This window comes from Bos javanicus, chromosome 4 (genome assembly GCF_032452875.1).
Source record: "Bos javanicus breed banteng chromosome 4, ARS-OSU_banteng_1.0, whole genome shotgun sequence".
NCBI classification, from domain to species: Eukaryota; Metazoa; Chordata; class Mammalia; order Artiodactyla; family Bovidae; genus Bos; species Bos javanicus.
In genome coordinates this window covers 40872712-40900036 of record NC_083871.1, presented here as the reverse complement: position 1 = coordinate 40900036, position 27325 = coordinate 40872712, and the positions used below count along the sequence as shown (strand labels likewise).

Here is a 27325-nt window from a genome sequence, read left to right as displayed (position 1 = left end):
CGATTTGCCATGAAGTGATGGGACCAGATGCCCTGATCTTAGTTTCTTGAATGTTGAATTTTTTTTTTTTTGAATGTTGAATTTTAAGCCAGCTTTTTTACTCTCCTCTTTCACTTTCATCAAGAGGCTCTTTAATTCCTCTTTACTTTCCGCGATAAGGGTCAGTGTCTCCTGCATATCTGAGATTATTGATATTTCTCCTGGGAATCTTAATTCCAGCTTGTGCTTCATCCAGCCTAGCACTTCACATGATGTACTCTGCATAGAAGTTATATAAGCAGGATGACACTATACAGTCTTGATGTACTCCTTTCCTTTCTCAATTTGGAACCATTCTGTTGTTCCATGTCCAGTTCTAACTGTTGCTTCTTAACATGCACACAGATTTCTCAGGAGGCACAGAAGGTGGTCTTGTATTCTCATCTCTTTAGGGATTTTCCACAGTTTGTTGTGATCCACACAGTCAAAGGCTTTGGCATAGTCAATAAAGTAGATGTTTTTCTGGAACTCTCTGCTTTGTCTGTGATCCAACAGATGTTGGCAATTTGATCTCTGGTGCATATGCCTTTCCTAAATCCAGCTTGAACATCTGGAAATTCTCGGTTCATGTACTGTTGAAGCCTAGCTTGGAGAATTTAGAGCATTATTTTGCTAGCATGTGAGATGTGTGCAACTGTGCATAGTTTGAACATTTTTTGGCATTGCCTTTCTTTGGGATTGGAATGAAAATGTACCTTTTTCTGTTCTGTGGCCACTGCTAAGCTTTTCAAATTTGCTGGCATATTGAGTACCTCCACGGGCTTTTATTCATAGTGATGCTTCCTAAGGCCCACTTGACTTAGCACTCCACGATGTCTGGCTCTAGATAACCGTTGTGGTTATCTGGGTCATTAAGATCTTTATTGTATAGTTTTTCTGTGTATTCTTGCCACTTCTTGTTAATATTTTCTGTCTGTTAGATCCATACCATTTCTGTCCTTTATTGTGGCCATCATTGCATGAAATGTTCCCTTGGTATCTCTCATTTTCTTGAAGAGATCTCTAGCATTTTCCATTCTATTGTTTCCCTCCATTCTTTACATTCTCCATTATCTACTAGTAAATTGTCATACAGCATTGAATCAGACATCTGTTTTCTATAGAACCCTAAAAAAATGGATGGGATTAGGTGACCCTAACTCTAACATCTGATAATTCAATGCATTCATTTCAGTTTTTTATTTCCACTTTCCAGTTGAAAAAAAATCTACAAATGAACTATTAAGGAAAAATGATTCATAGCATTTAGAAGAAAAACATGATATGCTTATACTGTGTTTTGATATTCAATGTATAAGCATTAGAATGAATATGTTTTCTGTCCCACCAGGTATATTCTACCACAATTCCTTTTCAATTCTGTAAATACTTAGAAGTTCCTTTAATTAAGAACATTTAATAAGATATGTGCCTTGGGGGTACATGATAAACAATTGTTATTAGTCTTTAAGATTCTTACAATGTGAAAATAATAATGTATATGTCTGTGTGCTTCCTTGAAATGGGAATTAACATCTAATTCTTCTTTAGGACTAATTTCAGCTTCAACATCCTCACAACACCTTTACATTTAAACAAGCCATAATACTTTTTCTATACATAATTTTGTCTTTATTTTGGGCTTACTATGGAAATGAGACATCAAGATACAATTGAGCATTTTTCAAGGAAAACTGGTTGTAAAACATAAGAGAGTCTCACTCGCTGTAGGAGCTCCAGCATGAAAAATGAAAATACTTCCAGTTTTTACTAGATTTTTCTCTCAGTTCTGTTTTGCCTCCTCAGTTCAACTTGCTGAGGATAGAAAAGCTAATGTTCAACCTGGTAATAACCTTTTGGAAAAGGTTTAATAAAATTCGCTTAATAAATTGTTATAAACTATTGCCGTATTGAAATAAGATCACTCTAAACCTTGCCAGTGGTTGGCCTTACAATCACCAGACATGTGTACAATATTACACACGGATTCTCTTTGTAAAAGATCAACTAAAAGAGACTGCCAACCATCATGTGTTGAAAACATTTCTGCTTCATGTGGTAGGTTGCAGAAGTTCTCATACGCAAGTACTTGAGCCTAGTCCTTTCATTGACTAATGAAGGTTTGCAACTCCCACTAGTGCCCTTATTGACTACAAAGAAGTAACCCAAACTTGTTTTCTTTTTCACAGGAATTGGTCCTTGAAGAAGGTACAATTGCTTTTAAAAATTGGGTTAAAGCAGGTGCTAACGTTTACAGACAATTTTGGATATTTGATGTGCAGAATCCAGAGGAAGTGGCAGTCAATAGCAGCAAAATTAAAGTTAAGCAAAGAGGTCCTTACACGTACAGGTGAGTCCCCCAAATACGTGGCACTCTTTCCTTGAATACATGTATTTCTGAAAAAGCTTCCACTTGATAAATGTCACTGTACTGAACTGTATTTATTACTTTCTTGCCATTAACATACACTGAAATATTTGTTTCTGCCTATGTATTAATAAAACCCTAATCTAAGGATTTAATGAGTATAAGAAATACAGATTTTATTATGAATTTACCAGCATCAATTTACAGATCTATATTTAAGAAGTTACAGTGTTTTACCCTTGTGACATTTGTTCTCAACTCTAGCATGTCTGCATGTCAATTCCAAGCTCCCAAACTATCCACACTGCTATATCTAAAACAGATAACAAACAAGGACCTACCATATAGCACAGGTAACTCGGCTCAATAGTATGTAATAACCTACATGGGGAAGGAATTTGAAAAGAGAATAATACGTATAGACGTGTATATATTATATGTGTGTGTATGTACATATATAACTGAATCACTGCTGTAAAACTGAAACTAGTACAACATTGTTAATCAATTATACTCCTATATAAAATAAAAATTAAAAAATAAAGTAAAATATAAAATTTTAAAAACAGCTCTAAAATATGCAAGCTAAATTTTAAAAATCTATCAAAAATTTAAAAACTAGAGTATTCTATAATCCTAAAACTTAAAACGTAGGTTATATGAGTGGTTCTCAAAATGTGGTTTCTGGACCAGCAACATCAACATCATCTGGGAACTAGGTAGAAATGCAAATTCTCAGGCCTCACCTTAGATCAAATGTATCAGATATACTTGGTTTTGAACCTAGTAATGAGTTTGATAAATATTCTGGGGATTTCAATACATACTCAAATTTGAGAATCACAGCATTAAACTGATTTTACATAACTACAATACTTGCTAAAGATTTCTATTCAAACTATTTTCCAGGTCTTAAGGGTACTTTTATTCTGTTAGTAGTTTTGTTTTGTCCAGTACTGAGACTGAATAAGCTGTACCTTTTTTTTTTTTTGCATGCCTTAACAGTTTAACACACTTTTAAAAAGAACCTTAGGCATCAGAACTAATGGGAAATAATTTGCCAGAAAGTTTCATCTTGTAAACTTAAAAAGTTCCTTCCAGGAGCTGTGAAATGATTTACCATGTTCACACAGACTTAGGAACTGGTAACTCTAAGATTTTTGTGTACAATTTTCTCCTATATAAATTACAAGACTGACTTTTCTAACTATGAAAGTAAGAAAGGAGACTAAACTTAGCCAAGAATTAGGACTTTAGTTCCCTGACTAGGGATCAAACCTGTGCTTCCCTGAAGTAGAACTGCTAAGTGCTAACCAAAGGACTTTCAGGGAATTCCCTGTATTCTAACTTTTAAACCAAAAATTGAGTGATTATGTTCTCTTTCTAAAAGTACATTCTAAAAACAGGCCTCAGTTTAAAGGATTTTTCTCTTGGTGAGTGCCATATCCTAGTGCAGTGCTGTAAGTACAACTAAGTAAAACTAGAATTTGCTCACAGTTGTTTTACTATCATCTCAATTATTATAAACATAAATATTCCTGAAAATTAGAGCATTTTAATTTTAAATGTTAATAATAGATAATCTAAATTTAAAATACATCTATCTAAGAGAAAACAGTATTTGACTGATAATAGATTGTCCTGGATGCTGTTTCAGATTTTTATATTCTTTGCATGTCTATAGGACTCAGAGAAAAGTAAATGATAAAACCTTGAAGAAAGTATATTAACAGTAAAATATATTTCTATCTTTTCTGAATTCTTTTTTGAGATAATGTGAAACATTAATTATTTGTTCAAAAAGTTTTTGTTGAAAACTTACCAAGTATCAGGCACTGTGGTTGGGGATAAAAAACACTCATAATACCTACCCTACATGAATTTCACATTTTTATTATACCTGATTGAAATGTGTGATTTTTTAATTTGTTATATTTTAAACATTTCAGTCCCATGATTTTTTTTCAGTCTTTATCTTAGATAATAATAGATACCTATTTTAACCTCAAATAATAGACAATCAAATATAGGATAGTGCAATGTATACCTTATTTCATCTCAGTAAATATCTTGTAATTGCAAAAGATTTTGTTTCCATAATAACAACCCTTCACCACATTCCTAAAAAAGTGGTTGGTACTTTGCCTAGAGATGTTAGAGCCAGGAGCTCAGAACTAATAAGTATACGATATATGAGGAAGGGATGGAGGGAAATTGACCTGTAAAGTGGAAATTATATTCCATTAGGTATCTTTAATTTTCATTAAAATGCTGGAAATTATGAAAAGTCAGTGCAGGAAAGTCTGTTCACTATAAACAGACTATCTAATAAGGAAACGTGCTCTTACTGTCCCTTCCTTCAACTTCTCTACTGTCTCCTCCTGAACCTCAGGATAAAAAACTAAACATTCGAGTATGGGGTACAACCTTTTATGTTTGAGATCTTGTTTACTTTAGTAATTTTATTTCCACCACTCTCCTTACTCTGACTCTGTAAACCAAATATATTGAAACGTCTGCATATGCAAAATTACACCATGTTCTTCTTATACATGCTATTTTCAACGCTATTTTGCTTAACTACACTTCTATTTGTCCCTCAGCCTACTTATGTGGAATTGTATCCTGGCCATTATCCCCAGCATAACCATGCCTAGCCTGGGTCTGTACCTGTTCTGTGTTTTCCCAAGAATCTATGTAAACTCCTATAATGACACACATTCTTTCTTCCCTGCTATGCACAACTAAGACACCTCTCCCCGACCTTGTCTAATTTGCAAGATTCAGCATTTGGCATGTATATCTTTTTAACTTACTTGTTTAGCCTAATTTCTGACCATCTATATACTCAAAAAAATTATTTACTGCATGAGTGAATGCATTTGTGACAATGTTTTTTTCGGAATTTTCTTTTCACTTCTGTTTTTCAGAGTCCGTTATCTAGCTAAGGATATTATAAGCCAAGACTCTAAGACCCACACAGTCTCTTTCCAACGGCCCCAAGGCGCCATCTTTGAACCCTCGCTATCAGTTGGAACAGAGAATGACACATTCACTGTTCTCAACCTGGCTGTAGCAGTGAGTAAACACAAAATTATTGACTGTGTAATACTTTAGAATCCTCTTTAATTTCATGATTAGAACTATCAGATATCATTTGTAATTTTGATGAAAATGTATTCTCATGACATTCTGAATTACAATCATTTGGAAATATGACAAGATCATAGAATAATCAACTGAATTGAGAAGATCATTTAAAGTGTATCATTTTAAAAAGTAGGATTTGAAAGTCTTCTTCCTGTGGCTCACACCAACAGAAAGGTAATAGAAGAAACATTACGCTTTTAATCTTGCAAGGATTTGGCAGTAATTTTAGAGATACAATTAAAAGTTTTATTAAACTTAGATGTACTATTTATCCATTTCTTGTAAAAAATCTATACTGCAACTGGTGTCTTACACAGTGCTTTTTTTTTCTTATAGGCTACACCTCACCTCTATCCAAGCACATTTGTTCAGATAATACTCAATGTATTTATCAAAAACTCAAACTCTTTTATGTTTCAAAAGAGAACTCTGAAAGAACTATTGTGGGGCTATAAGGATCCATTCTTGAGTTCGGTTCCATACTCTATTCCTACCACAGTTGGTGTGTTTTATCCTGTGAGTAACAAATATGAACATCGATATTGCTAGACTCTAACTGTATAAATATAATGGCATTGGCAATTCATAATTTTATAACTTAGTATGTTAACCCTATTTATGATCTGGGAATACATAACTGTAAGTTTTTAAAATCTCTATTCACATGGATTTAGCTTTCCTAGTTGGGAAAATTCGGAGAAGGCAATGGCACCCCACTCCAGCACTCTTGCCTGGAAAATCCCATGGACGGAGGAGCCTGGTGGTCTGCAGTCCATGGGGTCGTGAAGAGTTGGACACGACTGAGGACTTCCCTTTCACTTTTCACTTTCTTGCATCGGAGAAAGAAATGGCAACCCACTCCAGCGTTCTTGCCTGGAGAATTCCAGGGACAGGGGAGCCTGGTGGGCTGCCGTCTATGGGGTCGCACAGAGTCAGACAAGACTGAAGCAACTTAGCAGCAGCAGCAGCAGTTGGGAAAATTAACTTATCTGCATGAAACAAATTAATTTTTAACAACTAAATTTAAAATTAAGAAACCTACATCTAATCAAGTTTCTACTCCATTAAATATGCACCTGTCTAAAATTAGATTGCAAGCTGCTAAGGCTTTGAGCAATCTTTCAGTTTTGACTTCCCATCTTAAAAAAATCAAGTGTAATGCCAGATTTTTATTTATTTCTGTTGAATATATTCATCATGTCATTCTTCCTCCTCTAGACTTCTTATAAATTTGTTTAAATGAATATTTAAAACTTAGCCAAAATCGAGCACAGTGAGCCTGATATATCAGCAACGTCATATTTTCATAGAATTATTAATAGCTGATTAGTAATCTACTAAAGTGATGAAATGACAGTATGGAAATTAAGAAAAAATGTGAATTTGGTGATGAACTTAGTTGTTCCTTAATGTTTTGAGTTATAAATAGGCTAATCTGACTACTGAATTGAAATTTTGACTATGATGGCGCTTGTCACTATACAAAATAGTTATAGTCTCCAGTTCATTGTTGCTATTTTACTACAGTTTTTAGAAATGCAAGATTATATATCAATTAAGAAGGCATTAAGAGATAATAAATTCAGTTACTAATATTTAACTCAAATATTTTTAATTCTTTCCTTGGCTAATCCTGTTTTTAATCCTGTGTATCCAATCTTTAAGTCAAGTGGGCCTTAGGAAGCACTGCTGTTAATAAAGCTAGTGGATGTGATGGATGCTAGCAGAACTATTCAAAACCCTAAAAGATTATGCCATCAAGGTGTTGCATTCAGTTCAATTCAGTTCAGTTCAGTCGCTCAGTCATGTCCCACTCTTCGCAACCCCATGAATTGCAGCACGCCAGGCTTCCCTGTCCATCACCAACTCCCAGAGTTCACTCAGGCTCATGTCCATCGAGTCAGTGATGCCATCCAGCCATCTCATCCTCTGTCATCCCCTTCTCCTCCTGCCCCTAATCTCTCCCAGCATCAGAGTCTTTTCCAATGAGTCAACTCTTCACATGAGGTGGCCAAAGTACTGGAGTTTCAGCTTCAGCATCATTTCCTCCAAATAAATCCCAGGGCTGATCTCCTTCAGAATGGACTGGTTGGATCTCCTTGCAGTCCAAGGGACTCTCAAGAGTCTTCTCCAACACCACAGTTCAAAAGCATCAATTCTTCGGTGCTCAGCTTTCTTCACAGTCCAACTCTCACATCCATACATGACCACAGGAAAAACCATAGCCTTGACTAGACAGACCTTTGTTGGCAAAGTAATGTCTCTGCTTTTGAATATGCTGTCTAGGTTGGTCATCACTTTCCTTCCAAGGAGTAAGTGTCTTTTAATTTCATGGCTGCAGTCACCATCTGTAGTGATTTTGGAGCCCCAAAAATAAAGTCTGACATTGTTGCATTCAATATGTCAGCAAATCTGGAAGGCCTAGCAGTGGCCAAAGGGTTGGAAAAGGTCAATCCTCATCCCAATTCCCAAAAAGGAGCTAACTAAAGAACATGCTAACTATCAGACTATTGCACTCATCTCCCATGCTTAAAATCTTGCATGCTAGGCTTCAGCATTATGTGAACCAAGAACTTCCAGATGTCCAAGATAGGTTTAGAAAAGGAAGGGAACCAGAGATCAAATTGCCAACATTCACTAGAACCTAGAGAAAGCTAGGGAATTCCAGAAAAACTTCTTCTTCTGCTTCACTGACTGTGCTATAGCCTTTGACTGTGTGGATCACAATAAACTGTGGAAAATTCTTAAACAGATGGCAATACTAGACAATCTTACCTGTCCTGAGAAACCTGAATAGGGGTCAAGAAGCAACAGTTAAAACTCTGTATAGAACAACTGATTGGTTCAAGATTGAAAAAGGAATATGATGGGGCTGTCTGCTGTTACCCTGTTTGTTTAACCTATACACTGAGCACATCATGAGAAATGCCAGGCTGGATTCCACAAGCTGGAATCAAGATAAGATGGAGAAACATCAACAACCTCAGATATATGGATGATACCACTCTAAATGGCAGAAAGCGAATAGGAACTAAGATCCTTTTGATGAGGGTGAAAGAGTGAAAGAGCCGGCTTAAAACTAAATATTAAAAAAAAAAAAACTAAGATCATGACATCCAGCCCCATTCCTCCCTGGCAACAGAAGGGGGAAAAGTGGAAGTGGTGACAGATTTCCTCTTCTTGGACTCTAAAATCAATGCAGACAGTGACTGCAGCCATGAAACCAGAAGGTGACTGCTTCTTGGCAGGAACGCTATGACAAAGACAGACAGTGTGTGAAAAGCAGAGACATTACTCTGGTGACAAAGGTCCATAGAGTCAAGGCTATGATCTTCCCAGTAGTCATGTACAGTTGTGAGAGATGGATTGTAAAGAAGGCAGAACACCAAAGAATTGATGCCTTTGAACTGTGGTGCTGGAGAAGACTCCTGAAAGTCCACTGAACAGCAAAGAGATCAAACCAGTGAATCTTAAGGGAAATCAACCCTGAATACTCTTTGGAAGGATGGACGCTGAAGCTGGAACTCCAATATTTTGGTCATCTGATGCAAACAGCTGACTCATTGGAAAAGTCCCTGATTCTGGGAACAGTTGAGGGCAGAAGGAGAAGAGGGCACCAGAGGATGAGATGGCTGGATGGCATCACCAATGTAATGGACATGAACTTGGGCAAACTTCTGGAGATGAGTGAGGGACAAGGAGGCTTGGCGTGCTGCAGTCCATGTGCACAAAGGGTTGGACACAATTGGGTGGCTGAACAACAACAACAATTTTATCTTTGTGTGCTTGCATGCATGCTAAGTCACTTCTGTCATGTTTGACTTTGTGATCCCATGGACTGTAGCCCACCAGGCTCCTCTGTCCATGGGATTCTCCAGACAAGAATACTGGAGTGGGTTGCCATTCCTTTCTCCAGGGGATCTTCCTGACCCAGGGATCAAACCCACCTCTCTTTACATCTCCTGCATTGGCAGGCAGGTTCTTTACCACTAGTGCTATCTGGGAAGCCCATCTAATCTTTAGTAACCACTTTTAAAGATCATAACATAGAGAAAATTTCTAGAAATACGGCATGGTCTCATAGGATTTGTTCCCTATCCCCTCACCTCAGTATAACAGGACTAGTGATCAAAATGGCCTTTCTGGCTTAATCACAAGAAAGAATAGTGGAGTTGGATCATGTCAGCTTCCGATATTTTTTCTTCCTTTGTCTCAGCATCTAGTACTTGTTTCTAGGCACCTTTTATATCTTGTTTTTATAAAAATACTAAAAATCAGTAATTGTAAAAATTTATTTGCTTATATATTTCAAATCACATAAAATAGTTGTGAACAACCAGTGTCTGAGAAATGCAAAAGTGAGTTAATTACATATTTTATAATTTGGAAAGCATGGTTTGTTTTAGAAATAATTTTTTCTTGTATGGATCTCTTCAGTACAACAACACTGCAGATGGAGTTTATAAAGTTTTCAATGGAAAAGATGACATAAGCAAAGTTGCCAGAATTGACACATATAAAGGCAAAAAGTAAGTATTCAAGCAAAGTGTGTGTGTGTGTGTGTGTGTGTGTGAGAGAGAGAGAGAGAGAGGGAGAGAGGGAGGGAGGGAGAGAGCGCGCTCGCGAGAGAGACTAGGATACTCTAAGGCAGACAAGAAACTTATTTACCAACTGGTAAGGCACAGGCACCAACCTATGGAACAGAGCTGCCTGTATCTCAGCCCTAGAAACTCCTGGTTTATCAGGCATTAACCCTTTAGTTGTGACAGCTGATCACACTAGAACATAGCTGCTGAGCATCAGCCCCACTGGAGGATTGATCTTGATAAACAAGTTTCCTTACATAAAGAAATCTAAAGGGACTACTTCCATCTCTGCTGCATAACTGGTATTATCATACACCCTAAAATTACATAACTGCAAATGAAAAGGAAGAAAATCAATATGTCAACTCATTATTTTAGCATCCAGTATATCTTACTGATGTTTTATTTTTTTTACTGAGCATGAAATATAAAAACTGCTCATTCCCAGGATATGACAAAGTATGTCTGTAAATATGGCAGCTTAATGAATCCATGCCAATGCTTTCATGATTTTCCCTTTCAAAATTTTCTTGAAATGATTTTATTGATAACTCAGCTTTTTAAAATATTTATCAACACAAAACGGAATTATTATTTCCTGTTCTAAAACTGACATATTAAACTTGAAAAATTAAAAGCACACACTCCTGTGAAGCAGTAGTAGAATGAGATATGTTCATACGGCCATGATTTCCTACTTTTCCCTAACTCCTGCCTATTTATCTGTAGTACACCTAATTCATCATATGTCTAAAATAGGAAGAACCTCAATAAATATCAAGGGAGACATAATTTTCTCTTCAAAGTTAAAATGAGTTTTAGATCAGTGATTTCCTGACAAAGAATAAAGTAATCAAAATCAAAACAGATGAAATATTTTTATAGATTAATCATTATGTGACACTAAGTTCTTATCTAAAACAGTTAAATACTCATGTAATCCTTTTTCTTCTACTGAGACCATAATCACATATTTTTTTTTAATAGAAAAGTCTAATGGAGGGAAAAAAAAAACACTTCTAAATGCTCATTTTAGGGGAATCACATCAGTGTCTGTATACGGAGGAAAGTGAGCATTGCTTCCATTTCAATATTTTAGAGAGGTTTTGAGGAGAATTACTAAGTGCTCCTAATTGGAGTAAGAATTTCACAAGAGCTTGAGATTAGGGCAAGGTTAATTTAACTGACCATGGCAAGACTAAACATGGCAGACTGTGCAGCTTATTCTGTTTAAAAAAAGAAGCAACAACTTGCCTTGACATCTTACTGGATGACATGTTAGGAGTGTGAACAACTCATTTTCTATCACCAAAAAGTGTCTGAGTATGCAGAGAAACTATCACCACTATTGTTTTCATTGTTTCCATATATAAATATATATGCTGCTGCTGCTAAGTCACTTCAGTCGTGTCCGACTCTGTGCGACCCCATAGACGGCAGCCCACCAGGCTCCCCCGCCCCTGGGATTCTTCAGGCAAGAACACTGGAGTGGGTTGCCATTTCCTTCTCCAATGCATGAAAGTGAAAAGTGAAAGTGAAATCGCTCAGTCTTGTCTGACCCTCAGCGACCCCATGGACTGCAGCCTACCAGGCTCCTCCGTCCATGGGATTTTCCAGGCAAGAGTACTGGAGTGGGGTGCCATTGCCTTCTCCGATAAATATATATATATATATTTATATATATATAATATATATAATTTTATATATAATTATATATAAATATATATAATTTATGTAGGTACCATAGTATGAATTAATAAACTTTGCCCTATTTAAATGCCAGTTCACATAAGAGTTAAAAGAAGTGGAAAGTATAAATTGCTTATCTGTGTTTCTAATCTTTATTGATCCAACATCTGCTTCTCTTTCTTTCCTCCTCCACACTCCCTTCTTATCCTTCATACTGAGTTTATATCAGTTAACCATTTAATATCTTCATCCTATTCAGTGTGAATAAAACATACTATCAAATAATCCATTTCTCCCTAGGTGGGGAACTTTCTCCTAAAAGGTCAAAATTTTGGACAAATATTTCTCAATTTTCTTTTTGCAGAACTGTTTCTGTCCATGTGGTTTCTAATTAATAACATTTGGCAGTTTTTGTTTATAATCTGGTCACTTAATGGTTTCAGGCACTTCCTTTTTTTTAATTTAATTTTATTTTTAAACTTTACGTAATTGTATTTTCCTTTATCTCAACAAGATGCAGACTTCAAGCAAAACACAGGCCAAATGGCTTAAAACATTTCTTAAACTTTAGCATTTGTCACATCTAGGCTAATCAATAGTTATTATTTTAGCAGACTTACTGAATCGTAATAGAAAAAGTAATGTGAGAAACGTGCTCTTCAAATGATCCTTTTCATTTTTTCTTTTTATTCCTAAGGCATCTCTCCTATTGGCCAAGTTATTGTGGCATGATTAATGGTACAGGTAAGAGGATATGCAAGTGAAAAAGAAAGTATTAGTCACTCAGTCCAGTCCAACTCTTTGCAACCCCATGGACTGCAACCTCTGTCCAAAGAATTCTCCAGGCAAGAATACTGGAATGGGTAACCATTGCCTTCTACAGGTGATATCCCTGACCCAGGGATTGAATCCAGGTCGCCTACATCGCAGGTAGATTCTTTACCGTATGAGCCACCAGGGAAGCCCCAAAGAGCATATGGTTTGTGGTAATAATCACAGTGAAACCAACCGCTTTCCCCCAAAAATCCACTTCCATATCTACAATGTTCTGGGAGTTGATGGTATGTATTTACATATCTCTGTATCCCTATAACGTAATTCAGAGTCTCTGTATTTTTATGTAGGCTTAGTAAATGTACGTGTAATGGGATGAAATTTCTCAAAATTAGCCATCAAGGATGAGCCTTTACTGTATTCTGGGGAAATGTTTTCTTTGTATACATGTAATGAACTCCTTCCTGACCACAGAGGTAAAACATTAGAGAAGTTTAGAGTAGCGATTACACCTTTATAGGTGTATACTACTATACTGTGTAGTATTTACATTATATCTGTAATATAGTGATTTATACCTGTAAATACTGTATAGATAATCATTTAAAATTGAAAGAATTAAAATATTAACATAATTATAAAAGGAAAGTTATGCCTCCAAAGACTTCAAGCTGAAGTAGAATCAGTGAACTTTCAAGCAGAACTCTATTTTGAATAAGGTGGTCAGAAAGAGAGAGAAAAGAACAGCAGCAACAGAAATAAGGTTCAGTCACTTCAGTTCAGTTCAGTCACTCAGTCGTGTCTGACTCTTTGCGACCCCATGAATCACAGCACGCCAGGCCTCCCTGTCCATCACCAACTCCTGGAGTTCACTCAGACTCACGCCCATCAACCTGTACCCTAACCATGAGAAATGTATGCAAAAATGAACATTCTGAATTAGAGTTAGGAAAAAGTACTATGTACTTAGATTTAGAGTATGGTTGCTGCTGCTGCTGCTAAGTCGCTTCAGTCGTGTCTGACTCTGTGCGACCCCATAGACGGCAGCCCACCAGGCTCCCCCGCCCCTGGGATTCTCCAGGCAAGAACACTGGAGTGGGTTGCCATTTCCTTCTCCAGTGCATGAAAGTGAAAAGTGAAAGTGAAGTCGCTCAGTTGTGTCTGACCCTCAGCGACCCCATGGACTGCAGCCTACCAGGCTCCTCTGTCCATGGGATTTTCCAGGCAAGAGTACTGGAGTGGGGTGCCATTGCCTTCTCCAAGAGTATGGTTAGATCCAGTTTATTACTCTCCTTAAAGTAAAGCAAATATATGCCTACTAGTTGAAGAAGTACAATTATAAAAAGCTATGTGAATCAAATGCCATGAAGTGAGCTTTCAGTTGCTAAGAAGCAGAAAGTAATAGTCACTCAGTCACATCTGACTCTTTGTGACCCCATAGTCTATACAGTCTATGGAATTCTCCAGGCCAGAATACTGAAATGGGTAGCTGTTCCCTTCTCCAGCAGATCTTCCCAACCCAGGGATTGAACCCAGGTCTCCCATATTGCAGGCACATTCTTTGCCAGCTGAGTTACCAGGGAAGCCCAAGACTACTGCAGTGGGTAGTCTATCCCTTCTCTGAGGGATCTTCCCAACCCAAGAATCGGACCAGGGTCTCCTGCATTGCAGGCGGATTCTTTACCAACTGAGCTATTAGGGAAGCCCCAAAGAACAGTATAATGTTTATAAAGTCAGTTAGGCAATACTTTATAGGAAAGTAATATAATAAAGATGAAAAAAGTTAAATACACAGTTAGATAAAAGGTAGGGAATAAAAGGCAAACATGCGGAATGTTTACTTTTCCAAATGTGCTGATGAGTTTTGCATGTTTACTTAATTTTCTACTTTACTTAATTTTTAATACCCATAGAGAAAAACAGCAAAACCATTGTTAACTTTGCTTTGTACTGCGCTTTGAGTCATGAAGTGTATGAAGAAATTCCTTTCTAAGTAGTTCTTTCTGCCAATAAATTGTCAAGTGTACCAGTACCACTAACTTTAGTAATTTCATAAGCATAAACTTCATATTGTACCCTCAGACACAGACAGAAATATACTGTTGTTTAGTCACTAAGTTCTATCTGACTCTCTTGTGACCCCATGGACTGTAGCCTACCAGGTTCCTCTGTTTATGGGATTTCCCAGGCTAGAATACTGGAGTGGGTTGCCATTTCCTTCTCCAGGGGATCTTCCTGACCCCGGGATCAAACCTGTGTCTCCTGGATAGCAGGCAGATTCTTTACCACTGAGCCACCTGGGAAGTTGAAATATACTGTGCTTCTCCTAAATAGTAAAAGGGTCCTTATGGGAGAATGGCATTGAAACATGTATAATATCATATAAGAAATGAATCGCCAGTCCAGGTTCAATGCAGGATACAGGAATCTTGGGGCTGGTGCACTGGGATGACCCAGAGGGATGGTATGGGGAGGGAGGTGGGATGGGGGTTCAAGATGGGGAACACATGTACACCTGTGGTGGATGAATGTTGATGTATGGCAAATCCAATACAATATTGTAAAGTAAAAAAATAATAATAATAAAAAAAATTTTTAATAAATTAAAAAATAAACATTAAAAAAAGAAAAATATTAAACATTTTTTGTCCAAAACTAAGAAACAAAGACATTTTTTTTTAAAAGCAGGTAGAGGATTTATAAATGCTGCTGCTGCTGCATCACTTCAGTCGTGTCCGACTCTGTGTGACCCCAGAGACGGCAGCCCACCAGGCTCCTCTGTCCCTGGGATTCTCCAGGCAAGAACATTGGAGTGGGTTGCCATTTCCTTCTCCAATGCGTGAAAGTGAAAAGTGAAAGTGAAGTCACTCAGTCGTGTCTGACTCTTAGTGACCCCATGGACTGCAGCCTACCAGGCTCCTCTGCCCATGGGATTTTCCAGGCAAGAGTACTGGAGTGGGGTGCCACGGCCTTCTCCACTTATAAATGATAATAACATAAATACATGAGCATCAGGCACAAAGTTAAAAGAAGAAAATAGCAGTAAAATAAACTAGGAGCAAAGGTTGATTAGACAGGCCAGGGTCTCTAATGAAACCCTGTGAAAGAGATTCTTGGTTACGGCACTAGGAAAAGAGACTAATGAAATGAAAAGGCTCTAAGGAGTTTTAATCATGATTTTGAAGTACTTCCTCTACCTTCTTCAACAAACTTAAAGAGATATAAACTGATAATGTTGATTTACATTTTATTGTATTACAGAAAGAGAGCCTGGCTAACATCAGTTATCTTCTGACCATGACCCACTGTATTGCTGGTCTCTATGACATAATCTTCAATGATATTTCATATGATTTTTTTTTTAAGATTTTCAATGCATTCTTTTCTTTTATGACTAAGGTGTTGGGAAGGCAGTAATAGACAATGCCCATTCAGGAACAATCTTGGGAATTTAAGCTAATTTTCAATATTCCATGCTCTCAATATCATGATCTAATTCACTGTGATCATCTGTTGTATTTCACTTATCACAAGAGTATAAGGGTAATGCAATAAAGATTACAAGGTTAGTGCATTTACCAAAAAAAAGCATGTATTCATAATTGAAGGATAGGTTTTACTCTTTTGAACAAACACATTCAGTGGTGGCTCATTTTGGTGATATTCATTTGTGGAGTAAATGGAGGAATTATCTAGCTATTTCTTCTTATATCCACTGTATGCCATGGATTATAACTATAGTGTTCACTTGTTAAGTTGTGTCCAACTCTTTGCAATCCTATGAACTGCAGCCTGCCAGGCTCCTCTGTCCATGGGATTTCCCAGGCAAGAATACTGTAGTGGGTTACCATTTCTTTCCTCCACGGGGTCTTCCTGACCTAGGGATCGGACCCACATATCTTGGTTGGTAGACAGATTCTTTACCACTGAGCCACCTGGGAAGCCCTCATAACCATAGCAGAGATTCAATAAACTCAACAAATGTCCTTTTTAGTTTCATATGTGCTTTTCCCAACCATACTCAGGAAATTCTATTTAGTGAGAGAATTCAATAAATGACTTAAAAATATTAATCTGCTATTAGGGCAGATGAATGAATCACTATTTAAAGTAAGAACATTTACCAAACAGGAGTTCCAAATGAACCTCAAGGTAAGAACAATGTTACTCTACATATATGGTAGGGATTTCAAAATATAAACACAATCACAGTTTTAACAACTAGTGGTTTTGCCATTGTACACATTTTAAACTTTATTTTTAAGGCACAGGGAAAGTTAATATGAATGGATACCAGTGAATGTGTATAGTATATAGACTTGTTGAACATGGTAGCTACTGGCCATATTCACACTTAAGCAGCCAGAACAAATGCAGATAGGCTGTAAGTAAATATTAGATCTGGAGTTTTGTTAATTATTATGTTGATTACAAGTTAAAATTATATTTTGGATATGGTGGGTGAGATAAAATATACCTGATACTTGCTTTATTTTTAAAATGTGGCTACTTGAGAATATCAATGTTATATGTACAGTTTGCATTATATTTCTCTTAACCAAGCTGAAATCAAGATTTCTAGATTTTTCTAGGACACATACTCCACCTAATCCCTTGCCATTGGCTTGATTTCTAAACAGACGGAGCCACATTTCCACCTTTCATTGAGAAGAATCGGGTACTCCAATTCTTTTCTGCTGACATTTGCAGGTAAGACAGTCACTGATATAGTGCTGTAAGTCAGAATTCTTTCACCAAGTGACAAAAGACAGACCCAGAAGTTCATACTTAATAATCATAGTATTTGATAAAAATAAAATACATTCTGTAGGAAGTTTTTCTTGATGTATTAGAAATAAATACATCGAAACATGTATAATATCATATAAGAAACGAATTGCCAGTCCAGGTTCAATGCAGGATACAGGATGCTTGGGGCTGGTGCACTGGGATGACCCAGAGGGATGGTATGGGGAGGGAGGTGGGAGTGGGGTTCAGGATTGGGAACACGTGTACACCCGTGGCGGATTCATGTTGATGTATGGCAAAACCAATACAGTATTGTAAAGTATAAAAAACAATAAATATAGAATTCATAATGTTATTAAGCTTTTTAAAAAATTGAAAGTTGTAGAAGAATATTTTGCATAATGCAAATCATTTTCTTCTTTTTCATTTCTAAGCAAGACATTCTCTTTCTTTTGCTAAACTAGTAAGATGGTAGGGCATGGCCCCACCATAGCAGCCTCATTCTCAGTGTGTTCACAGCATCCTCACAGACATCAAGGAACAGATTGTTCTTACAGAAAATTAGTAAGGCAACAGAGATACTAAATGACACAACAAAGCAATTAGACTTAATTGATATTTTTAGACCATTATATCCTAAGACAACCAGTCTACTGTGAATTCGTTTTAAGTGCACATGGAACATTCTCAAGGGTAGACCACAAACTAGGACATATAATAAGCCCAAACAAATGTAACAATTTCTAAAATGCTTAGAAATTAAGCATCTTTTATGACGACAATGGCATGAAACTAGAAATCAACCACAAAAAAGAGAAATGAGAAAAAATGATTACATGGAGACTAAACAACATGCTACTAAAAAAAAAAAAATCTATGATGAAATCAAAGAGGAAATTAAAAATACCTTGAGACTAATGACAATGAAAATATAACCAAACAAAATCTATGAGATGCAGCAACTGCAGTCATAAGAGGGACGTTTATAGCAATACAGGTCTTCCTCAAAAATAAGAAAAATCTGAAACAAAGTAACTTATCTAGAACACACTCACACCATATACACAAAAATAGATGCAAAATGGCCTTAAAAATCTAATATAAGGAACAACACCATAAAACTCCTAGAAAAGGACCTAGGCAAAATATTCTCTGACATAAATAGCAGCAACGTTTTCTTAGATTTTTTTACCACCTGAGCCACAAGGGAAGCCCAATCACATAAATATTTAATCTATAGAAGAAAGTAGCTCTGAAAATGACTTCAATATAACTGCTCCATAGTAATTTTGAAACAAAAATTATTTTCAGAAGAGTTTGAAAACAAAAGTAAAAATAGTTCATACCCAGGTATTGAGCCCCGGTGTGTTATAAAATGGGCTTCCCTGGTGGCTCAGACAGTAAAGCATCTGCCTGCAATGCAGGAGACTTGGGTTCGATCCCTGGGTTGGGAAGATGCCCTGGAGAAAGGAATAGCTACCCACTACAGTATTTTGGCCTGAAAGAATTCCATGGACAGAGGATCACAAGAACTGTTTTCTAGGGAATTAAAAAAGAATTCTAACAAGATTATATCCATATTTTCTAATTTAAAGCAATACTATAAATTTTAAAATAAGAAAAAAAAAAAGAATCTCCAGAATGAAGCTGAGGTTCCCCAAATGAAGCTCTTTCTTATCTGTGTTTAGGTCATTTTACGCTGTGTTTGGAGCCGAAATTAATCTAAAAGGAATCCCTGTGTATAGATTTGTTCTTCCATCCAGGATTTTTGCATCTCCACTTCAAAATCCAGACAACCATTGTTTCTGCACAGAAAAAATTATCTCCAAGGGTTGCACCTTATATGGTGTGCTAGATATTACCAAATGCAAAGAAGGTATGCAAAAGTTCTCATGTCACAATTCATGGCCTAATCTGCAATACTCTTTAAAATGTAAACTTCACTCAGGATTCCTTTTCTACAAGAAATCTAAAGTGAGAAAGCAGTAAGGGCAGAAAGTAAGGATAATAGTAGGATTTTGTTTTCATTTTTGTCCCACTTTCAAGGCCCCAGTTGTTTCTGTGTTGCAAAATTTCATTTAGATAAAACCACACTGATACTTCCCTGAGCTACTTTGGAAAATGTCTCTTTAGGTCCTCTGCTCATTTTTTAATTGCCTGATTTTTTCAGTTGTGTGAATTCCTTGTATATTTTGGATGTTAATCATGTGTTTTGTGAATATTTTCTCCCACTCCATAGGCAGCCTTTCATTTTTGATGGTTTCCTTTTCTGTGCAGAATCTCTGCTCCTTTTAGATATAGAGCAAAATGAAAATAATTCCCAGAATACTCTGAGCATCCCAACTTATCTATCTGACATTTTTCTAACTTTTTTACCCTAGGAAATGGTAAATAAAAGTAAGCATATTTCAAGATGTCTCTGAAACAAAAGTTGATTCAATCAATAAATTGGGAGTCTCATTTTGCTCATCTTCTTCATGTTGGAGTAGGTGAGAATAAAGAAAGAAAAGCCTAGTAGGTGATAATAAACAAAGAAAAGCCTCTTAAATAAATTCTCAAAGACATATTACTACCTGAAACATGAAGGTATATGGTTGTATTAATAACTATGTGTTCAGTAGCTAAGCTTTATATACTGAAAATAAACACTTAAGGGATGCACAATAGAAGTTTATGTTTTATTTCTGATCAAAAGTGATCAGATGTGATACTTTTCCCTCACCCTTATCCCTCAATTTCTATTCAAAGCAACTCTGTTTCTTTTTCTTTTTTTTTAAGTTAAAATGCTTTATTTTCAAGGAAATCTTTTCTGAGTGCTATGTGAAATGAGGAAAACAATTTATCCCAAATGTTTCTTAAACACTGTTTTCAGGAAAACCTGTGTACATTTCACTTCCTCATTTTCTACATGCAAGTCCTGAAATTGCAGAACTTATTGAAGGCTTAAGTCCAAATGAAGAGGAACATAGCACATACTTAGATGTTGAACCTGTAAGCAAATATATTATTGATCTGATTGGTTTAGTACTTTTTACTGAAAGAAAAATTCTCTTCTTTCTGTTAATCACATTTATGATATTTATTACATCACAATCTAGATAAATTAATTTTTTAGTGAATTATAGTTGATTTACAATGCTATATAATTGCAGGTGTATAGCAAAGTGGTTTAGTCATATTTTTATATATATGTATATATACATATATATTTCAGATGCTTTTCTCTTATTAAAAAATACTGAGTGTAGTTCCCTGTGGTATATGGTAGATTCTTGTTGGTTATCTAGTCTACATAGAGTGATGTGTGTATATTTACTTACTTTTACTTCAAGGAAAATAATGTTGGTTGTCTTCCTATTGTTGCTTATGAAATACCAAAGTAATTCTATTTTACTTTTTCAACATATAAAGTTTTATAAGCATTTTTAATTGTTCATAATTCATGAACAGAAATGATGGATATGATTCTAATTGAATTAAAACAATTTAGTATAAATTACAATTTTATGCTCATTTTATACTTATCTGTGAATATTGCTTATATGAAGGGACACTGTAGATTACAAGGAACTAAAAGATTTTATGGGTATATGTACATTTAAAGCAAGATATACTTAGTATCAAGAAAAATCTATTAAGTTTCCTGTACTGTAACAGTTTCAACTTTTAATTTATTTCAAATATTCTTTTCAAAAGTTAAATGGCATGCCAGAATTTTAGTAGCCACATTTCATTTTAAATAATACTAGAAGTAATGCTATAATTATACTGATGATACATAGGTTCTGACTGAATATATTTTTGACCATATATAGTTGAGGATTTAAACTGACTATATGAGTTCTAGGTTTCACTACTATTGTTGATTTCCCAAAACCAATTCAGATAACTATCACAAATCTAACTAAAACCTTGATAGTAGTTTGGGCAAAGAAATTGTGTGTGTGTGTGCATATATACACATGTGTGTATACACTCGTGCATATACACATAAAATGTAATTATGAAGTTTTATGTACATAATATTTAAAATGCTCAATTAATATATAAATTTCATAACTTTTAAGTACTACAGTTTCACCTTAGTTTCTATAACAATAACCTTTTGGATATTATAAATGAATTATTTAAAAGAAGTTGGTGATTATTTTAGTTTCTTTCTTTTTAGATAACTGGATTCACTTTACAATTTGCACAACGGATGCAGATCAATATACTAGTTAAGCCAGCAAAAAATATTGTGTGAGTCTCTTAAACAGGTTCATTAAATTTTTAGTATTTTCTTGTCAGAAACTGAGTATACGTATGAAATTAAGTGGAAATAGTACAAAATTAAAACTTCTTTGGCTTAATATCATGAAATAATTACTAAATGCTTATAACTTTTATCTATAATTTAGAATTATATCTAGTACATATTGAAATGGTATTTATACATATTCTGTAATTAGTATTTGGTGACACTGCTCATTTTGCTAGTTGTCAAAATGTTTCCATTAACAATTGTTTTTAAAATTCAAGTTTACTGGGTATAAATTATCAAAAGGGAAAATATATACTTATAAAAAGTCAATCTAGTTAGAAATCTGTTTTAGAAAGATTTATAAAAATGAAAGATGTCTGAGAAACAGACATATTAAAATTTAAATGATTCATTACAGGGAACAAAAAAATCAAGAAACAGTAATTTGTAATTTTTTAGAATGTAATTTTTTAGAGTTTTAAAAAATGTTCAGAAATTTCTGAACACTTATTTACACTAGCAGTTACTAACATTTGTATTAAATATTTGTATTATATTAGTATATATTTTCATAATTATTTTCAATGTTTATTACAGAGCATTAAAGGATCTGAAGCACAACTATTTGGTGCCTATTCTTTGGCTTAATGAGGTTAGTATTTTTATCTATTAGTCACTAAAAATGATAAACTTCCTACATATAAAAAGGTTTCAATGTTAGAAAATAGAATATACATGTATAGAATTTGAAGTTGTATATGTTTCCATTACTTATACGAGCGAGTTTATATATTATTAAATATATAAATATTTTCAGAGACCCAAGCTACACAGAAATATCAAGATTTACATTAGTTTCCAGTGCTTTTATTTCTGGAAGATGAAGTACTTCCCAAAATTTTAGATTATTTTCATAATATGACTAGAAAACATTTTTCTTGTCATACTGCTTGTGCTAGGAAAGAGGCATGGATATATGTAACTCCAAGAACTCACTGTGAATATTATAGTGCTAATAAAAGCAAGTCCAGCTTATAATGAGCAAGTAAGAATAGGTGTCAGCAGTCTACCCAAGTACCTGACAAGATATTTTTAATACAAATCATTGAGTCCATTAACCACAGAATTAGGAAAAGCATTGCAGAAATCTTTAGAGGAAAGAAACTGTTGACCTTTGCCATTTAAGAAACATCTTTTGGAAAATGTAAAGATATTTCCATGAGACTGTTGTATAGATCAATAAAGTCAGTGCATATAACATGTTCAAGGGAGGAAAATTGTATTTCTCTTTTTATTTTATTTTATTTTTTAACTTTACAATATTGTATTGGTTTTGCCATATATCAACATGAATCTGCCACAGGTATACACGTGTTCCCCATCCTGAACCCTCCTCCCTCCTCCCTCCCCATACCATCTTTGATATCCAAAAGGACTTTCATTGGCTTGTCTTATAAAGATAACTAACACAGTGTTTTCATAAAGGACTGATACAAAAGTGGAGAGTTTTGAGTAACTTGTTAAGCTAATGAAATGAAACAATGCTAATAGTTATCTTGATTGCAGACTGCCACTATTGGTGATGAGAAGGCAGAAATATTCAGAAATCAAGTGACTGGAAAAATAAACCTCCTTGGCCTGATAGAAATGATCTTAATGAGTGTTGGTGCAGTGATGTTTATTGCTTTTACAATATCATACTGTGCATGTAGATTGAAGAATGCAAAATAAGTAAGTAAAATATATTACAATATATATATGGCTTTAGTAACATTCACTTATATATTACTTGCTATTTCATCAAAAAGGGGTTACAAGTTAGGCTGTAAATATTTCTGCACATGTCTGGCCAGCTTTCATTTCTGATACATCCTTGAAGTTTTGAAGCTTACTTTTTCTATTTCTAGCTAGTTAATTATATTAAAATTACAGCTAATTAACAGATCACTAAGGAAATTTATGTAAAATTGAAAATGGTGGATATTTGGGGAGACTGGAATTTACAAGGGTAAAGAAAATAAAAAGGAAAAGTAAATAAGCTAAAAATTAATAAGAAATGAAAACAATAAATGATAGAGATACAATAAGATAAAATATGCCACTTTAAAATGAAAATAGCATATTAATATAAACAGGATTTTTGCATATATACATGCTATCCAAAATCACAATGTGCACCACAAATGTGTAATGTGGAAGCCCTAATGAATGATTACAATACATGAGCTTAAATTGAATATAACAGTACAAGAAAATAGAAGACAAACAATGTTCGACACAGTAAAATTAAGTTACTCAGAGTTTACAGGAAAAACCAGATAAATACAGACAGATTTGAGTTTTGGCAAAAACTACAGAGGTGTTTTAAGCCTCTGTGTTTCAGATACTATTGTACGTGCCCTCTTGTACATAGAGGAATGAATGCCTGAGTGTATCTTCCAAAAGCATTTCTTTAATAATCATACATGGCATAGGTGTGACCCATAGTTTCTATCTGCCATCTTTCCAGGAACATCAAAAATATATACAATCAAAGTAAAAGAAATATATTTGCTATGAAAAACCATAACTTAAAACAAGTCTTCTTGCTATATACTTCCAATCCAACTGTGGATTTTAAGTTGTCTTACGCAGAAATTCTGGAGCTGCTATTGATAATTACTGAGCTTTTAGTATGTCCATTTTCAAACTGTGATATCAGTCAAAGTGAATGTCAAGAAAAATGAAGTGGAAAATTTGGACCAATATTTTTTTTTTTTTGGATTATGAGATTTTGAGTTTGAGCCTAGGAAGGCACCTCAATCTTTCTTTCTGATTTCTGTCACTACTTACTAAAAAGAAGATGGAACAATTCTGCCTACAATCCATTTGATAAGAATGTATTCAAAATGCTAAACTAACACACTCACATCGTAACACAAAAAGGATATATTGCATCACCTTTAAGACCTGTCATCAGTCTAATAACAAATGAGTTATGATTAAACAAAGTAATCCAATTTATATAATAAACAAAAAGATCGTCCACTGAAAAATTAAAATATAATAAAAGTTTGTTCAAGTGGAAAAACATGCTTTTCAAAATGAAGTGCAGTAGTGGTAAATTTTTTTCTATATTGTTCTCTATTGAAATTACGTGAACAATTTCGTCAGTGCTTAATGAGCCCTGAACATCAGTTATCATGGTTCTGTACCTGGCTATATGAAGGGGAAAGACTGAAAACTTCCCAGAGTTCCTTTCTCACCATGTATTAACATACTGGTTTGCCTTAACATCTGATTGTTACAAGGAAAGTTAATGCTCTTTACACAACGACATATCTTTTTTTTTTTTTCTTTACAGATAGAGAAGAAAATTTTTCTATGTAGATTAATTTATTTACTAGATTTAGAAGAATCCCAGATAACAGATTTTCTTAAACAAGTCTCAGTTTTGAATATCACAATAATTATGCCTTTTGGAAGATTTATAGATAATTGAAAAATAAGGAGATGGATGTACTAGAGGGAATAAAGCAAAGATGGTAGAGTGAAGGTGTGGTTTTACTCAATGGATCACAAAGAGAATAAGCCAACAGTCTTTTCTTAAGTAGTAGTACACACACAACTAAACGGAGGATGGTCTGAAGGGATAGCAAGGAGAGGAAATGCTCATGCAGAGCAGATTTAATGAGTGATCCTCCTTATCTGACTGCGTGCAGCTCTTGTGAGCTGGGAAGGAGCCTTCCATGTTACCTGGAATGGGAAAATAATTGCTTTATCCATGAAGTGCATCACAGAACTTTTCTCTCCAGCTTGAGAAATTGGGCTAATTACTAGAAAATATGATACCTTCAGTATACAGAATTTAAACATTACCTGTTTCATTTTTTCCATGGCTTTCTGGTAAGTACTTACCCTTCTTTTCCTTTCCAGGAAGCAAATGAGTCGTTATGCACCAGTTACATCAGGACCATTATTAATATCGACCTACAAAATGAAGATTTAATATGCTTTATTTTTGCAAAATATACCTTATAGTTGAAGAACTTGTGTCACTCATTTTTTTTTTTGCACTGAGAAGTAGCACATTTCAAAGTATTATTAAAATGTCATTAAAATCCATACTTTGAACAACAACAAAAGCATCTTTTAAAATTCAACATGTTCACAATGGAATGGATTTCAGTTTCTACAGATGTGGCTTGGGTACGATCCAGTATTTTTATTTCTCCATGGGATCTTCCCAATCCAGGGATCAAACCCAGGTCTCCTGCATTGCAGGTGGATTCTTTACCAGCTGAGCCACCAGGAAAGCCCAGCTCTTCTGGAAATCTGAGCTAATTTTCATCTTTCTGCTCAGGTGCATACAGCTTATGCTTGGCAACTTCAGAATGCTGTGCTAGTACTAAGAAGTGTAAATGATAAGGCAGATATTAATGTGTGGAAGATCATCAAGTATATAATATGCATTCATAGTTATTTGTTGTAATATTTCTTGCTTTCTTAGTCACCTCAGAAAGACTGGTTTCAAACATTAAAAGATGCTGTTCCTCAAAATCCTGTGCTTTGTGCACTTCCTGTTGTGTCACAGAACATTTACGTTAGGTTTCTATCTGATTATTCTATCCGAATTTTTATTTCTTTATGAATCTCTATTTCCTTCTGAAATATTATTTCTAAATTTAACCTTAACAAGATTTTTCCTTAGCTAATTTTTGAACCAGTTGGGGGAAAAGGAAATAAAAAGATACTTGGCCATGCTTTAGAATTGCAGGACTTAAAAATCTAGATTATGAAGGATCTTTCCTTTTCATTAGATGACATGTTGGTAGGAAACCCTGCTTTCCTCAGCAGGGGTTCACTACTGGTTGTGGAGGACTTGTGGAGGACTTTAGGAGGACTACAAGTCCCCATAGAAAGGAAGATAGACCACATTCTCCTCTGTGTTTTAAACACAGGTTTATAGCATAAACTGTTGGTAGCTAGTTTGCTTGGATAATAAAATCCAGAATAATTTCCTCATGTTAGCTGCCAGGCTAAACCCTGAAAACCTCACACTGAGATACCACCAATTCGGAATATTTTGAAAATCTGAAGATACTCAAAACATATTGATGTAATGTCCTTGCATTTAATTGGGAGGGAAAAAGTAACCTCCCAATGTATGGAAATGTACCATCTGAGATATTCTCTTCAGATACTTAAAAGTCTACTCTCTTTGCATTAGGATATCTGTGGACATTCTAGTCTAAGAGAAATACAAAGGAAACTTTACTTCTTAAACTAAGTAGGACTGGATGCTGTAAAGCAGAAACTCTTCAAAGGAAGTGGATGAAAATTACATATCTACCTCATGGCAGAACTGCATAACCAATCAACGATTCACTTTTAAATTTTCATACAGAAATGCATCTCATCGTGTGTCGGTATCAGGAAAATGATTTTCACTTATATGTCTATAGGTAAATACATGCATATTCTAAACTCTATCATTCCTCACCATGTTTTCTCTAAATTCTATATATTATTTATAAAAGGAACAATAACTCATACTAAAACATTAGTAAAATACATTAAAAATACCCAATAGAAAATATACTTCCTTTAATATGTGAGACATAGATTTTCTACATGAAAAATGGATTTGGATGTGTGTATGTTTCTGTGTGAATGTGTGTGTGCTGAGTTGGGAGTGGCATTTTTGAAAATGCATTAAACATGTGACTTGTTTGACCAAGGCAAAGTGTAACTGTACACATGGATGAA

The 27325-nt window shown here is 35.0% G+C and overlaps 1 protein-coding gene across 3 annotated transcripts in view; it reads left to right on the top strand.

Moving 5' to 3' along the window:
* The window catches only part of LOC133245985 (platelet glycoprotein 4-like), a 40844-nt gene extending 14728 nt beyond the window's left edge, over positions 1 to 26116 (top strand). For all 3 annotated transcript variants that reach the window (XM_061413800.1, XM_061413798.1, XM_061413799.1), the window contains 12 exons: positions 2208 to 2368; positions 5317 to 5464; positions 5873 to 6052; positions 9974 to 10065; positions 12509 to 12555; positions 17226 to 17295; positions 19023 to 19210; positions 20207 to 20325; positions 21503 to 21576; positions 22175 to 22229; positions 23144 to 23308; positions 25493 to 26116. In XM_061413800.1, the coding sequence (XP_061269784.1) occupies positions 2208 to 2368; positions 5317 to 5464; positions 5873 to 6052; positions 9974 to 10065; positions 12509 to 12555; positions 17226 to 17295; positions 19023 to 19210; positions 20207 to 20325; positions 21503 to 21576; positions 22175 to 22229; positions 23144 to 23308 (1299 nt within the window). In that variant the 3' untranslated portion in view covers positions 25493 to 26116. The remainder of the gene's footprint in view (positions 1 to 2207; positions 2369 to 5316; positions 5465 to 5872; positions 6053 to 9973; positions 10066 to 12508; positions 12556 to 17225; positions 17296 to 19022; positions 19211 to 20206; positions 20326 to 21502; positions 21577 to 22174; positions 22230 to 23143; positions 23309 to 25492) is intronic.
* Positions 26117 to 27325: the final 1209 nt, after the last annotated feature.